The sequence below is a fragment of the Sphaerodactylus townsendi genome, linkage group LG02 (assembly GCF_021028975.2).
Source record: "Sphaerodactylus townsendi isolate TG3544 linkage group LG02, MPM_Stown_v2.3, whole genome shotgun sequence".
Classification (NCBI taxonomy): domain Eukaryota; kingdom Metazoa; phylum Chordata; class Lepidosauria; order Squamata; family Sphaerodactylidae; genus Sphaerodactylus; species Sphaerodactylus townsendi.
Window position 1 is genome coordinate 80,863,712 of NC_059426.1, and position 15,227 is coordinate 80,878,938.

The 15,227-nt window shown below is 43.1% G+C and overlaps 1 protein-coding gene across 2 annotated transcripts in view; it reads left to right on the top strand.

Moving 5' to 3' along the window:
• SYT8 (synaptotagmin 8) overlaps positions 1 to 13,290 on the top strand; it is a 33,209-nt gene extending 19,919 nt beyond the window's left edge. Inside the window, exons 3-9 of one of the 2 annotated variants that reach the window (XM_048483317.1) lie at positions 3,757 to 3,917; positions 5,104 to 5,199; positions 5,708 to 5,875; positions 6,597 to 6,770; positions 8,672 to 8,789; positions 9,841 to 10,013; positions 11,428 to 13,290. In XM_048483317.1, coding sequence (XP_048339274.1) covers positions 3,757 to 3,917; positions 5,104 to 5,199; positions 5,708 to 5,875; positions 6,597 to 6,770; positions 8,672 to 8,789; positions 9,841 to 10,013; positions 11,428 to 11,661 — 1,124 coding nt within the window. In that variant the 3' untranslated portion in view covers positions 11,662 to 13,290. The remainder of the gene's footprint in view (positions 1 to 3,756; positions 3,918 to 5,103; positions 5,200 to 5,707; positions 5,876 to 6,596; positions 6,771 to 8,671; positions 8,790 to 9,840; positions 10,014 to 11,427) is intronic. The other variant, XM_048483319.1, reaches the window with a different exon arrangement.
• The last annotated feature ends 1,937 nt before the right edge of the window (positions 13,291 to 15,227 follow it).

Consider the following 15,227-nt stretch of genomic DNA (forward strand, 5'->3'; position numbering starts at 1 on the left):
CATTGGTTTTTCTAATTGGTGTGCTCCCTGCGTTATCGGATTCCTTGTTTCGCCTTCAATGCGGTGTCTAATATTGCCTGTAACGTGTGCAAGAAGCCCCTCGAATTTCCCCTTGCACTTCAGCAGCCAAGTTCTAATGTTACACAAGCAGCTTGGCTCAGCTTTGGACCAGATGGCGGAGGAGACAAGCCGCCCCTTTAAATCGCCCCTTCTCAGCATTTCGGGTCCCCCTTTTCTAAAATGACTAGCAAAAAAGGAAAGTGAGATGTAGTGATGCACTGCTGACCCAGCAGCACCGTGCAGTAGAAACGCTGGGACGCCTAACGGACTCACGGGCCTGCTAGGTCGCACCGCACTCCCCCACTCCTCATCCCCCCCCCCATGAGTCACGTGGGTCATGAACTGCCTGGCTCAATCATCGAGGCGCGAGGGACAATGGTCTTGCCCCCCAGGTGAGATTTTAGGCTCAGACAGCTTTACGCTCCTTCCTCCTCAAGACGTTAGCCAGATGAGATCATGCATCACAGCATGATGATCTCCCCGACCTCCGCCTCCTCCGGAACTCCCGGTCCTCCCTCCTACACGCCTAATAGAATAACAATAAAAGGTGCCAGGAACCGGCAGGCCAGAGATCATTCAGCAGGGAACATCGGACCTCCGGGTCTCCGCTGCTGGCGATCTCCACCAGATGTTATCTCCGCGTCTCGTCTCGTTCTTACGCTGACCACGTGGGTCGACTACAGGGTTCTCCTATTTACTGTCATTATGTTTGTTTTAACTGTTACTTTACACATATGTATTGCCATTGAGAACCAGTGTAGCGTAGTGGGTTAAGACTGGTGGACTCTAATCTGAAGAACCAGGTTTGATTTCCTATGAGTGGCGGGCTCTAAACTGCTGAACTGGATTTGTTTCTCCACTCCTACATATAAAGCCTGCTGGGTGATCTTGGGCTAGTCACAGTTCTTCAGAACTCTCTCAGGCCGTTTCCGCACGGGCATTAAATGGTGGCCTGGAGACGGAAAAACGCCGTCTCCAGGCCGCCATTCGCACAGGGGGCGCAGCTGCAACGCAGCCGCGCCGCCCTCGTGCCGCCCGCCCGGCCTGAAGCCGGCGTTTCCCCAGAGCGCTTCCCAATGCTTTTTTGAAATGCCAATCGCGTGAAGCCACTGCCGAGCTAACGACAGCAGCTTCACGGCGCCTCCCCCCCACCTCGGCACTTCTACCTTTGGAACCCTGGGCCTCCGGGCGCCAAGCAGGGCCAATGGCGTGTCCCCAGGCCTCGGCGATGCGCCGGAGGCCCGGGGACATGCCGGGGCGGCCGGGCGCCGGCACTCCGTGGCGCCGGCTGCCCGGCTGTTCCCAGGACCGTCCGTGCGGATGGTCCCAGCGTCGTCGGGTCGGCGTCGGAAACGCTGACCCGGCCGTTTCCGCCTTCGTGCGGAAACGGCCTCAGTCCCATTTACCTCACAAGGTGCCTGTTGTAGGGAGAGGGAGGGAAGGAGTTTGTAGGTAGCTTTGAGACTCCTTATAGGTAAGAAAGACATGGTATAAATTTAAACTCTTCTGTTCTCTTAAAACTAAATGTAATGTTTTGTGTTTGCTCACTATCTTGAGAGGCCTAACTGAGCAGAAAAATGGGATACAAATGTTTTAAATAAATAATTATAAACTATCAGTAAAGCCAGTTGTGAAAAAAAATACAGCGGGCTCTAGAAAACAAAAGCAGTGCATGGTGGGTCCCATTCAGTTTACCCCACCCCTTTCTCTTCCTCTCTGGCACTCCTTTCCCACAGCACACACAGGCATTGGCTGCAGCTCCTTTTGCCAGTGGCATATTGCCACAAAGTGGTGCCTGCCAAACTCCCCTGCCCCACCCTCCCGCCAAACTCTCTCCACCACTGCAACTGTAAAAAACCAAAAATCCCAAACCTTTTCAGTGCAGTTGTAGTTGGTGGCGAAGAGGCAAGTGGCTGCCTCGGTGTGTGGGTGTTTGGGGGGTGCCTCCTGAGCCCAGGCCAGGGCCATTAGCAGCTGCAGCCGCAGCAGCAGCCAGGCACGCAACAGTGGCAGCATCTCCGCAGGAGAGAGCCATCCTTGAGCTGCAGCTCAGTCTGCTCTGTCTGCCTCTGGAAAGGAGGCACCCTTGACCCCTAATCTGGTCACCAAGGGCCTCACCCCCACCGAAGGAGGAAGACAATGGGACAAGGAGTGGAGAGGTCTGTGTGTTCAGAGACCCTTCCCCCCTAGGGCACTATTCCTGGTTGTGATGGCAGTGCAGCGGCAGAAGGGTGGCAGGGGGAGTTTGGCAGGGTGCAGGGAGTTCAGCTGAGGTCAGGGCAGGGGGAGAAAGGGTGGGGCCAAAGTGACCTCATGTGACTTTGGAGCATTGTGCTTGTATCAAAAGATCCCCTTGCCCTCCCATAAATACACCACTATCTTCTCCTCGGCACTGATGCCCTCATCTGTCTCCATGGTGGGGAAGGGAGGCAGGCAGATGGGAATGGCTTGGCTGCTGTTTTCTGAGTAGTTCCCGCCACAGCCACTGCTTGTAAGGCTGTGGCTGCTCCCGGCAACTGGCGGTGTTTCTACAGGTGCTGCTACTGCCACTCACTCACCCACCCACCTCCCTCCCCTCCCGCTGGTGCTGTTCCCATGTGACTGGCGAGTCTCATCTGGAAAATTGTTGTTGGCAATGGCTTACTTTTTGAAGAGCTGTGTTGATCTGCGAGCAACCTACCCCCTCCACGATGCCAGTACACCTTGTCTTTTATATAATAGGATAAGGAGTTCTGTAGCTCAGAGTGGTAAGATGCAGTATTGCAGTCAAAGTTCTGCTTGCAACCTGAGTTCTATGTCAACAGAAGTCAGTTTCAGGTGGCTGGATTAAAGTTGACTTAACCATCCATTATTCTGACCTTGGTGATCAGTTTGCTGGGGGTAAAGTGTAGACAACTGGGGAAGGCATTGGCACCCCATAAATCACCCCATAAACAAGGTTTGCCTAGCAAACATTGTGATGTGACATTCACCCATGGATCAGCATGGTGTAGTGAGTAGTTAAGAGCAGTGAACTCTAATCTATTGTGAGCCGTCTCAAGCCCTTTGGAGGTGAGGCGGCCTATAAATCTAAATAATAATAATAATAATAATAATAATAATAATAATAATAATAATAATAATAATAATAATAATAATAATAATAATAATCCTCCTCCTCCTCCTCCTCATCATCATCATCTGCAGAACTGGGTTTGATTCTCTTGCACATGAGCAGCAGACTTTTATCTGGTGAATTGGATTTCTGTTTTCAGTTAATATCACATCTGTAGATGTACATCACATACATCACATGTGAGTTCCTCCCTAAACACTTCTCTTAATGTCCTCAAGCCATTCTGTGCTGTGCAGAAAGAATCATAGACTGGCAGGCAATGTCTTTCATCTGTATGGGATGTAGGCACTATAATGTGGCCTCCAACATAGAAAACCACAAGAATAGCAAAATCTCCTGCACATATTCTACTGAAATATGTAGAGGTGACACACAGTGTTCTCAAATAATGTTTTCAGTTTTGCAGTGAATGAAGAGAATGTGAAAGTTATTGTTCTAATGGTTATAATAACAAGGATATGTGTTTAAGTTTTGACTTAAAGTGTGTCAAATTTAATGATTTCTGAGGATAATGCCTTTTGGATAAGATTGCTTTACAGCAAGGTAACAATCCTTCTTTCTTATTCCTAATCCTATGATAGTACCCAGATGGGCTCTCATAGCTATAGCTGTTGCAGTGGGCCTAGTCTTCCTTCTTTTCCTCATCTGCATCATTAAGTGCTGTTGCTGCAGGAAAAAACACAAGAAGAAGGAAAAAATCAAAATGGTTGGCATCAATGGTTCTTCTACAACAACCAATCTGGTAGGTTTTTCTTATTATTGTCCTTACCATGACCAAAAACAGTCAATAAACATATTGGGAGCTGAGATGTCATAAAATAATATTATTTAAAGACCTAACTTGAACCAGACTTTGTCCTCTGAGAGAATTTGTCTCACTGGGGAGAACTGGATTTGATTTCCTGCTCCTCCACATGAGTAGAGGTGTGGACTCTAATCTGGGGAACTGCATTTGTTTCCCTACTCCTACATATGAAGCTTGCTGGGTGACCTTGGGCTAGCTTTCAGAATTCTATCAGCCCCACCTACCTTGCAAGGTATCTGTTGTGGGGATGGGAAGGGAAGGTAATTGTAAGCTACTTTAAGACTTCTTAAAGATAGAGAAGTTGGGTATAAAAACCAATTCTTCAGTGATTCTTTCTCCTCAGCCTCTACACAGTCTGGCAAGGGTAGATGGAAAGAAGCAGCACAGTATGAAAACAGAAGCTGTTAAGCAGTTCACAGTGCAGACCTATGCAGATTCATTCTAAGTCTGTTAAAGCCAACAGACTAGAGTGACTGTACAATATGGCATAGTGATTTATTTGAAATCCTGCTATTCTCTCATACCATGTCTATATAGACAAAAACATGCAAATAAGTAAAAGTGCTTTGACTGATTGCTATCAAAGTGAAGGAATAAAGGTTTAGCAAAGAATTCCAGCATACTTGTCATAGATAAAGGCATCCTTTGCTCTAAAGAAACCAAAATGTAGCCTAGTAGGAGTTCTTTCTTTAGCAAATTGAAGCTATCTGGAGGTAGGGCAGAGTGAAAAGTTTCTATGAGACCTGGTATTATTACAGGTGCACTAGCTGAGAGCACCAAATAAATCCTGCTTGGGAAAGGCAATGAAGGCTAAATAAGACACCTTGCAGGGCTAAATGTTCAGGAACTGTCCACATAACTGTACATCTTTAATGTGTCTTTTTTTTTACTACGATCCTGCCAAAGTCTGGTTTTTTTAATGTTTGGTTCCAAAGTGACTGCTCCCTAATGTCCATTCACAGAGCAGAGCAATGATATTGTTCATGGTGTATACACCATGTATTGCATACTGCCTTTCTACCTTCAAGAACCAACTTAACATACAGGAAGATTACTTCTTGGTTCTGAATTGGTCAGATTTATAACTACATCTTAAAGACAGAATACTAATTTCTTGTCACAGGTCCAGCCTGATACAGAAGATATAGAATGTGGCCTGGAGGATGAGAAACGCGGACAACTGCAATATTCCCTGGAATATGACTTCCGTAGCCAGGAGGTAAAATTTTCAAATCCAAATTGAAATATTTATGTAGTATTGTTTTATGGCAAAACCACAATGTCTCCTCAATAATATTTCTTCTTCTCAGTACTTCACCCTTTTCATTTAGCTGACCCTGTAATTACTCCTTCAATAATTTCCCAAACCAGCAATAGATAGTATGTTGATTTTCAAGTATATTTGGCCCGCCACTGCATAAAATTTCAGAACAGCTGATGTCCTATTGTCTGACATCTTAATGTGTACTAAATCTATGGCTATTCACATGATTCACTCCTGTCCTCTTCTATTCCAAACAGCTTTTTCTGCTTGTCTGTTTATAAACCCTTTTAAACAGTTAAAGAATTTCAAAGTGGCTAACAACACATAACCTGCATGGTTCTGTGATCTCAGCATTTCCCTATCTTACTCCCTTTTCCCATTCTAGTAGCTGATTTCTACAGTACCCAACCTTAATGCTTATTGCTAGCGAACAAACAGTGTTTCAATATTGATACTTTTAAAGCTGAAGGTTGGACTGAAGCAGGCAGCGGAACTGAAGGCAATGGACAGCGGGGGTACTTCTGATCCCTATGTGATTGTCTATCTAACATCAGATATGAAGAAGAAGTATGAAACAAAGGTTTACCGTAAGACGCTCAACCCTGTTTTCAATGACAGCTTCATTTTTCAGGTAGGAAGCAAATTCTAGACGAATTGCTACGTTGTCTGCTGGAGCCGAACCAGCAAAGAGTTTCGTAGCACTTCAAGACTGACAAATGTTTTGTAACTTAAGCTTTTGTGGACTTTTGTGAGCCATGTTTTTCAAATGTATCTGTGAAAGTGGGCTCTGACTCATAAAATTTATGTCACAACAAATGTATTACTGTGCAAGGTCCCACAAAGTTAGAAACACAGTATTCTTTGTCAGCTAAATTGTAAGTAGCAGGACCGCTCTTCCCATAAAGACTGGCATAAGAACAAGACACTGCTCCATATAAAATGGATGCATCTCAGAAAATCGGCCATATTCAAATGCTGTATATCTGAGTACCTGGGTGCTGGGAACAAATGGCTAGAAGGTGGCTATCAGTGTCATGTTCACTTTATAATCTTCTTTGTGGAATTGTTCTGCCCATTGTTTTGAGACATAGTACTGTTAAGATGGATCTTTGGACTAATTCAGTGAAATAATTATTGTATTCTTGAGAATGTACTTATATAAAGCAAGCAGGTTGCAATTCTGTTTATACCTGAGTGTGATTTATTTCTGAGTCTACATGCCGAGGCTTGGGATGTGCTTTCTTCATTAAACTCATATAACTTTCTCTGTGATGAATTTGATCAGAGCGTAGACAGAGAACTTCTTGAATCAGATTCCCTTTCTCTCTCCCTCTTAAGTTGCCTCCTTCTAGATAAATTCCTTCCAGGGAGAAGTAGCTGAATCCACCCTGGTGATGCAGGTGTATGATTTCAATCGTTTTTCCAAACATGACATCATTGGCGAGATGCGGCTGCCTCTTGGGGATGTTGACTTGCAACATGTTATTGAGCAATGGCATGAGCTCACTGCAGCCAGCAAGATTGAGGTTGGTATCTCAGGCAAGTAGATGATAAACTGCTAGTCAGAGAGGACTGGAAAAACATCCTGTTGTAATCCAGCCTCATTAGCATTGCTTGTTGAGTCTCCATTATCCCCATAAAAAGGTAGCTTGTAATATTGTTTATAAATAATATCTCCTTAGTTACATTGTATATTAGACATCAGTTAAAGTTGAAAAAATATATCTTGCCTAGATATGCTCAGACTGTGAACAGGAACATAGAATGATGTTTGTATGGCCAGTCCCATGCTAAATACTGCAGGGGCACCACTTGCTTTATTTGTTTGTTTTGTCCAGCTTTCAGAACAAAGTAGTCCAAAAACAGTTTGCTAAAATATTAGTATTGTTCCAATTTTAGAATATGTGCTGCTGAAGTGAGGACCAAGGTTATAAGTTATGATCTGAAGTGAGCACCAAGGTTATAAGTTATGATCTAAACAAAAACACTGAAATAAGATACACATTAGTAAAAGAACAGCTTAGCAGTCCAGGCACCTGGTGGGCTCTGCGAGTAGCAGAATGCTGGACTAGATGGACTCTGGTCTGATCCAGCTGGCTTGTTCTTATGTTCTTAGGAGACAGCACAATTAACCAACACACAAAAATAGCAAACCAATGCACAAAAATATCAAATCATTCTGCTAACAAAGCTAGGCTTTAAGCTAAATCAAAAATGTCATGGAAGGCCTCAAGAGAAAGTGCTAATCATATCTCATGGGGAAGTGTGGTACATTTTTTTTTTCAGTCAGGGTAATGGCCTTGTCATGTGCTGCCACTATTGACCCTCCAAAAATGGTGGCTCACAAAAATCAGACTAGATCCAAAAATATGTACAGGAAAGGTAGAACATTTGACTTTTTGACCTGAAACATCCTGATTATTTGAAGTGTGCCTAAATCATGTTATGGTATGACTCATCTGGGATCCTCAGCAAGAGTATCCTAAGTGGAAAGGTAGACTAGTTTCTTCAAAGCAGGATTTCAATTTGATGGTTACTCAGCCCATAGTTCATAATTCTAACTGATTCCTAGCACACTTACTAGCATGACTGGAGAAAAACTGGCTTTCAGAATCTTCCCCAAGTCTACTTGGATCAGACAAAAAGCACTTGACACAATAATAAGCTGATAAACATAGACTAGGCACCCACTTTTATTCCCCAGATCTCCCAAAGAAAGACTGAAAACGGTGAGCCTTTTTAGCAATGAAAAACTGTCATGCCCTGCCAGCAAACTTCCCATAACATCTGGCCACTGCTGGAGGCCGAATCTTGTAATAGATTCTCTTTTGATCTGATCCAATAACTATCGTCTTCCTTTCGCTGCAGAAATTAAACAGTCCACTAGAGAGCGCTATGGGACAACCCTGTTGGCAAATGATCCTGTAAATTGTACATGAATTCAACATTATTTGCCATTATGGAAAACAATTTGCCATATTTTGTTTAAGCAGAGAACAACAACAAAAGCCCTCTTCAAAATGTAGATTAGGGATTACTGCTCCTATTGATATGCAATAGTCAGCGATTCTCAATGCTAATTAGCCAGTGATCTCTCAAATGCACCTGCTTTGAGCAGGTTTTCCCCAATTCCCCAATTTTAAAAAAAGTATATATTTTCTAAAAACCTGAAAGTGACAAATATTCAGTGGAAAAAATGTGCATGGAACAAGCTGACTGGAGGGGAGAGTATCCCTGTGCATGCCTTTTTTCACTTCTTTGTTATCACAACTGTTCCACATTCTTCTGAGATCAAGGGGGAAAACTCCTACAGTCGAAATCATGTTTTCTAGACAAGAGTTCTGGTATTCCTAACTGGGCTTTTAGCTGTCTACCACTGCATTGCATTAATATTTACCCCCTTTTCTTGTCTTTTCATTTGTGATAGCAAGAGCGCCTTGGGGAGATTTGCTTTTCACTCAGATATGTGCCAAGCACTAGCAAATTAACTGTGGTCATCTTAGAAGCCAAAAAACTCAAGCGGATGGATGCACATGGATTGTCAGGTAATAGGGAAGGATAGCTGGAACTGACTGTGCAGAGTAAAAGAAAATGAAGCAGATGCTAAGGCCTGCTAACGCACATTGCATTACTGGTAATCTGAATGTCGGGAATCACATTGAGACTCCTGGACCTGATGTGGTGTGCTAAATGCCATATCAAATATCTTGACCTGAATTTCCATTAGCCTTGTAAAAATCTTGGATATAAAAAAAGATCAAGGCCATAAAAGATAATGTGTTGCTAGATTTCTACCTTTCTTATCACACTGCTGAAAGAAAACTAGGGTTTTTTTGTTAGTCTTTCATATTTGGAAACAGGAACTAACTTTGTGTCATATTTTGAGCAAGTCTTTGTTTTAGGAGTAGGTGGAACTTTGTTTCATTCACATTAAAAAGTAAAGCTGTCATTCCAACCTCATGACAAACCCACCTGTCAAATCAGCCTGAGAACTCATGACTTGCCCAAGACTACCCATTGTATTAACTGGAGAGCAATAGATTAGATTAGAGGAGGCAGTCCATCCTGCCCCGAATGGCCCAGCCTAGCATGATCTCATCAGATCTCAGAAGCTAAGCTGGATCAGCCATGGTTCATATGTGGATGGGAGACCACCAGAGCAGAGAAAGGCAATGGCAAACCACCTCTGGTGGTCTCTTGTCTTGAAAACCCTACAGGGTCACCAGGAGTCAGCTGTGACTTGGCAATGCTTTACATACACACACAACACATTAGAAACTGGATGTGAATAGCTAAATCTGACTTTTCAGTCACTAACGGTGTGAGCTGGACTTATTCTACGGGCCTTACTCCCAGGGAGGTGTCCGTAGAATTGCATCCTCTAACACCCTAGCTTGCAGTCTCCTGACCAAATATGATGAGGAAGCTTTGATGCGCCACCAAGCTCCAAAAGAAGGATAGTGAGTTATGTGAATACACCCTTGAGGATGGTTGATGTCTGAGGACAATTGTCCCATTATGAATAAAATTACTTTATAACAGCCACTTGGGGGGGGGGGGAGGGCTTTTGAAATTCAGTGTTTCCTCTGATTATAGCACTAAATAGATCTCTTCCACTGCTCTACTCCATCCCAGATCCTTATGTCAAAGTGCAAGTTACTTTGAACAAAAAGAAATGGAAGAAAAAGAAGACAAGCATAAAGAAAAACACATTAAGTCCCTACTTCAATGAGGCATTTGTTTTTGAAGTGCCCTTCAGTGTGATTCAGGTAAGTCTCCCATCTACTGGACACCATTCAAAGGCAGTTGCTAATTTAGACTGTGGATCCTCTGATTCAGGGGTCCCCAACCTTTTTGGAATTTTAACAGTGTGGGGACGAAGGCTCAAAATGTCTGCCACAAAATGACTGCCATAGCAGGTGGAACCAGCATGCAACGGCTGTCACAGATTACCTTCACTCACACTGTGAAGATCCTAGTGCTGTGGCAGCAGCTGTGGCAGAAATAACATTTTTAAAAAATCTGTACAGTCAGTCAGATCTCCAGTAGTAGATCAGAAGACTTGCTGGGCAAAAGCCCCACCTGGTCCAGCTCATTAAAAAAAAGTACTTGACAGACACCAGGAAATGTGTCTGCAGCCACCATTGTACTTATAGGCAGCACACTGGGAACCTCTGTTCTTAACTCAAGCCAGCAGTGTGCATTTCCATTTCATTGACTGATGCTTAGATGGCCTTGGCCTGGATGGGCCAGGCTAGTCCTATCTTGTCAGGTCTCACAGGCTAAGCAGAATTGGCCCTGGTTAGTCTTTAGATGGGAAACCTCCAAGGAGATCCAGCGTTGTTGGTACATAGAGGCATGCAACTACCTCTGTTAATCTCCTGCCTTGACAACCCTATATTTCAGGTGTGATTTGATGCCCCTTTAGGCACACATCCATGCTCAGATGGCCAGAACCATTGTAACCACATCTCTGTTGCTGGACCTCTCATTAACTACTATAGTGGCATCCCAGTTTCCAGAGTACTTGGATGTCTATGGAAGCTGGGGGAGTTTATACCATTAGCGGATCTCTTTGAAAGTGATACCATTATTACAGAGACTTGATATCCTAGTATTGTCTTTGGGATCCCCATGTGTGTGTATTATTTATTGTTTTGTTGTTGTTATCTATAATATGTATACTTTGTTATTGATTAAGAGTCGTGGGTCTGTTATAGAATGTTTTAATTATTTTCATTAAAAATAGAATTTTTAATGTCACACTGGAGCCAGACAGATTCTTTCCCCTTCTGTAAGTTACATACTGTCTTTGGCTCATTCTGTATTTTTGGAGTTTAAGGACATTATGCATTCTGAGAAAAGTACTCTTAAGATTTCTGGGCATATGGAGTGCTGCCATAGGGACGGAAAGGGAAAGTAAAAGAAAACCTGCCTCTACTGCCAGTGAAGGGAGGGGAAGTGGAGAAGGAGCTTAAACTCCTGATGATGATGCCATCAAGATGCAGCAGAGTTCAAGCGGGCATGGAAAAATAATTCTGTTAGATGGGCTCTGTCCTGAGAAAGTGGTACATGTTATACCATATCTTTACTGTGGAGGTGGAAAACTTTCTCTAAACTAATTTCTCATAGTTATCTCTTCCTTTGCCTCATCTTATTTTATGACTTTGTGTCTTTTTTTAGAATATAGACCTGGTGATTTCAGTCTGGGATCATGATAAAGTGACCAAAGATGACCAGATTGGCAAAGTGTTCTTGGGATGCAGAGCTACAGGCAACCAGCTGCGTCACTGGTCAGATATGCTAGCCAATCCCCGAAGGCCTGTTGCACAATGGCACAGCCTGCAGCCTGTGGAAGATGTTGACAAAACCATGGGGCTGAAGTCTCGCTTTAAGCTGCCTATACACAACAGCTAAAACAGAAGAGCTCTCTTTAGTTCTCTGTGACTTGATAAGGGAATAATCCGTACATTCCAGGATCAAAGGACAAGTTTGGAAAAACAAGCTTGATTATCCAAATTGCAGAAGATAACAGTCTGTGCTGTGTAACATCTGGACCTTTTAGAAATGTAACTAAAAGTATGCTGAGTATGAGAATTAACCCTGGGTCAAGCAAAAGGCAATTTATTCTGTCTGCAATGCACCATCTTGGAAAGAATCCCATATTTCAGGATGACGGAGGTGTATATGATAGTATTTCTGATGCATGATGTGGCCACACAATTGGATTTATAGCCCAGATGTTACTACATTGTGGGGAAGGCAGCACGTATGGTGCAACTGTTTCTATCAGGCCTAAAGAGAAGAGAAGCATTAGTAAACATGATTGCAGTCATGATCATTACCTATGTTAATGTTTTATCATGCAAGTACAGAAGCAATTATCAATGAAGGGCTCGTTAATTACAAAACAACAAGCAAATGCTTCTTTCAGCATTGCTAATAGCTATTTATTCAAATTTTAGAAGTTTATTGAATGAAACAATGGTGGTTTTTGCAGACCATAAATATAATAGGCTGAGCACATTATAAAAAGCATTTGGGGGGAAGAACTTTGCACAGCTCTCTTCCCCAAAATGACTTCAGCCTGACCTGTTTATCTCAACCAGGGTTTTTCTAAACTTGCAAAACTTGCAATCTTTTTTCAAAAACCCGGCTTGAAGGGACACCCGTGCAAACAGAGCAGGCAGGAGACACTTTATTACCCCCCCCCCCCATTTCCACCCTTTAGTTTCTACTGCTGTCCGCTATTTCAGGTTGATTCTGCACACCTGCCATTTTGTGCCGTTCACCTAGCAGTAGGCTGATTCTCTGACCGCCTGCCATTTTACAAAGTCCCCCAAGCACATTTTCTCCCCGTGGCAGTGATTATGTCCACCATTTCACTCACAGATCCACTGTAACACATTCATGATTGCCTGGTCACTGCATGACAGTCCCTTTTTAAAAAAGTGTATGTGTTGAAAATGAGAAGCTATGCAGATGCACTCAATTGTACCCCCAGACTGAGTGTTTATTAGGTGGATGGGCCAGGTTTTCAAGTTCATAATCATCACATTTTAATAATGACTATATCAGAGTCCTTGCCACAGCCTCACTAGCGAAATGCCCCACTCTGTGGAATGTTCGACTCACGCCCCGTCGTGCCCAGCCCCATTAGCACTACGCCACTGTTTGAATCCCACCACCATGGGAACCTGTTACTAAATTTTTTGGATCCCACCACTGACCTAATTATGAAAATGAAAACCCAGAGCAGCACTTAAAAGAATATGTGTTAATTTAACCCTGGAAGTTTTTAAAAGGCACAATGTAGAATAACAACATATAAATTAACCTATACTGAGTGATAAAATTATTTATTTAGCTGTGTTGATGGAACTTGGGGCCAATGTATTATGGAGGTTGAGAGTATCAGACTAGTACAGTGATGGCGAACCTTTTAGAGGCTGCGCGCTAGGGGTGGAGCGAGGGGAAACTGCGCCCAGGGCACACGTGAACCCTGTGCCCCTACCACGCCCCCATCCACCCCGTCCTGCCCTGGAACACCCCAAAACACCCCCACCATGCCCCCGCAGGGGTGCACACCCAGTGCGTTGCGCACCCCTCGTCCCCTTGGTGCTATGCCACTGCCAAGTGCCCAAACAGGCAACGGCTCGCATGCCCACAAAGAGGGCTCTGAGAGCCACCTCTGGCATGCGTGCCATAGGTTCGACACCACTGGACTAGTATCTGGAATATTCAGGTTCAAAACATCACCTGCTCCACAGAAGCTTGCTGAGTGAGTCACACTAAACCTAGCTCACAAGGTTGTTGTGAGGGCAAAATGGAGGAGAGGAGAATGCTGCAAGCCACTTTGGTTCTCACTAGGGAGAAAGGTGGGGTGCAAATGAATTAAATAAATTAATTAATAAATACAAGTGGCTACTCACTTGATGGGCTCCAAAGTGTCTGCCTGACCATTGCTTGACTCATTCTTTCAAGAAATGAAGTCTCACTTTGAAGAGTAAATGAAAATTCTCCTAGTTTGAATGTTGGACCTTCCCTGACTGGTCCAAACCAATTTTCAGGTTTTGATCGCCTATAAACCTGTATTCTTTAAAAATAGCAATATTTACCACACATTAAAGTATATAGTCTGCAGATGGTCATACCTGATGTCCTTGCTTTAATAATTTCTCCAGCATTGAATCTGGTCTCTGATTGAACTTCCTGTCAGTGAAATGGGAGAGGACTGCTGGACTCAGATTGATTCTGAGACCTGAAGCTCCAGTTTGTGGCTTTAAAGACAGTCGCATCCATCTCTGGACTAAACATAGTGTAGGGGAATGCCGTACTTGCTCCTCAGAAATCTCCCCTGGAGCGGACTATGCAGAAAATCAAACCATGTGGTTCTTCTGGGGTGGAGAAATTGGAACACAGTGGTTCATCTTCATTCCAAACTGGAGTTACTCACCCCTTCCATTTTAGGAAGGATTACATCCAAGCTGTGCTACTTCTCACTAATGGAGTAAAGAAGAAAAAAGAGATTTTGAAGAGAAGCCAAAAATACACTGCAGATTATGCCAGAAAGAACGTGAAGGCCTCTACAAAAGGTTTAGAAGCTGAGGAAAATTTAAAAATGATAAAAATAAAAATGAATGTTAAAGTAACAAACCTAAGAGTGAATGGCTGAACTGGAGACATTGGAGAGTGACTGCTGTTTGTCAGCTATGTAAGAAATCTGATCTGACAGACTCTCCAGCTGGCAAATTGCCAGAGTAATGCTGGAAAAGAAGAGCCTTTGTTACAATTGTCATTCTACAAAAGAGGGAAGCAAGAATGGTTTCCGGAGTGTATGTACTGCTGTCTGTAGGTAACTGTTATGAAGTGACATCTAGTGACCAAAAGAGATATTGCAGATATTCTGGTTGCCAGTTTATATCGTCGGAATTATAAGAGACATAAAGGGCAAGAGACATATAAAAAACAGAGACAAAATGGACTCAACCAGGAAAGGGTTGACTTCTTTGAAGATGATAAAATTATGTGGAATGTTATGTCTCTCAATTTTGCAATCTGAAATAGACTCCTCAAAAAACAGTCTTGGAAATATCCTAAGTAAAGAATTGGGAAATATGTCAGCAACTATTGCTGAATTATTAAAACCTTAAAGAGATCAAGAATGATTTTTTAAAAACTGTACATCTGGAAGAAGACTTAAAAACAACAAAGGAGGAAGTTAAAGATATGAAAAAAGTACTAACTCTGCTCAAATGGAGTTGAAACATCATGGCCAAGCCATACTTCATCTTGAATATCAGATAAGAGACAAAGTGAGGCTAAGGCGGGTACCAGAAGAACAGGATCCCTCAAAAAAGAATCTTAAAAAGAAAACTTTGGCCAATTTTTTGAAGATAGAAAAGGAAAGAATGGTAGGAAAAACGGAAAAGTCTACAGAGTTAACTCCAAAAATTCAAAATCATGGGGACCTTGCAGAGATA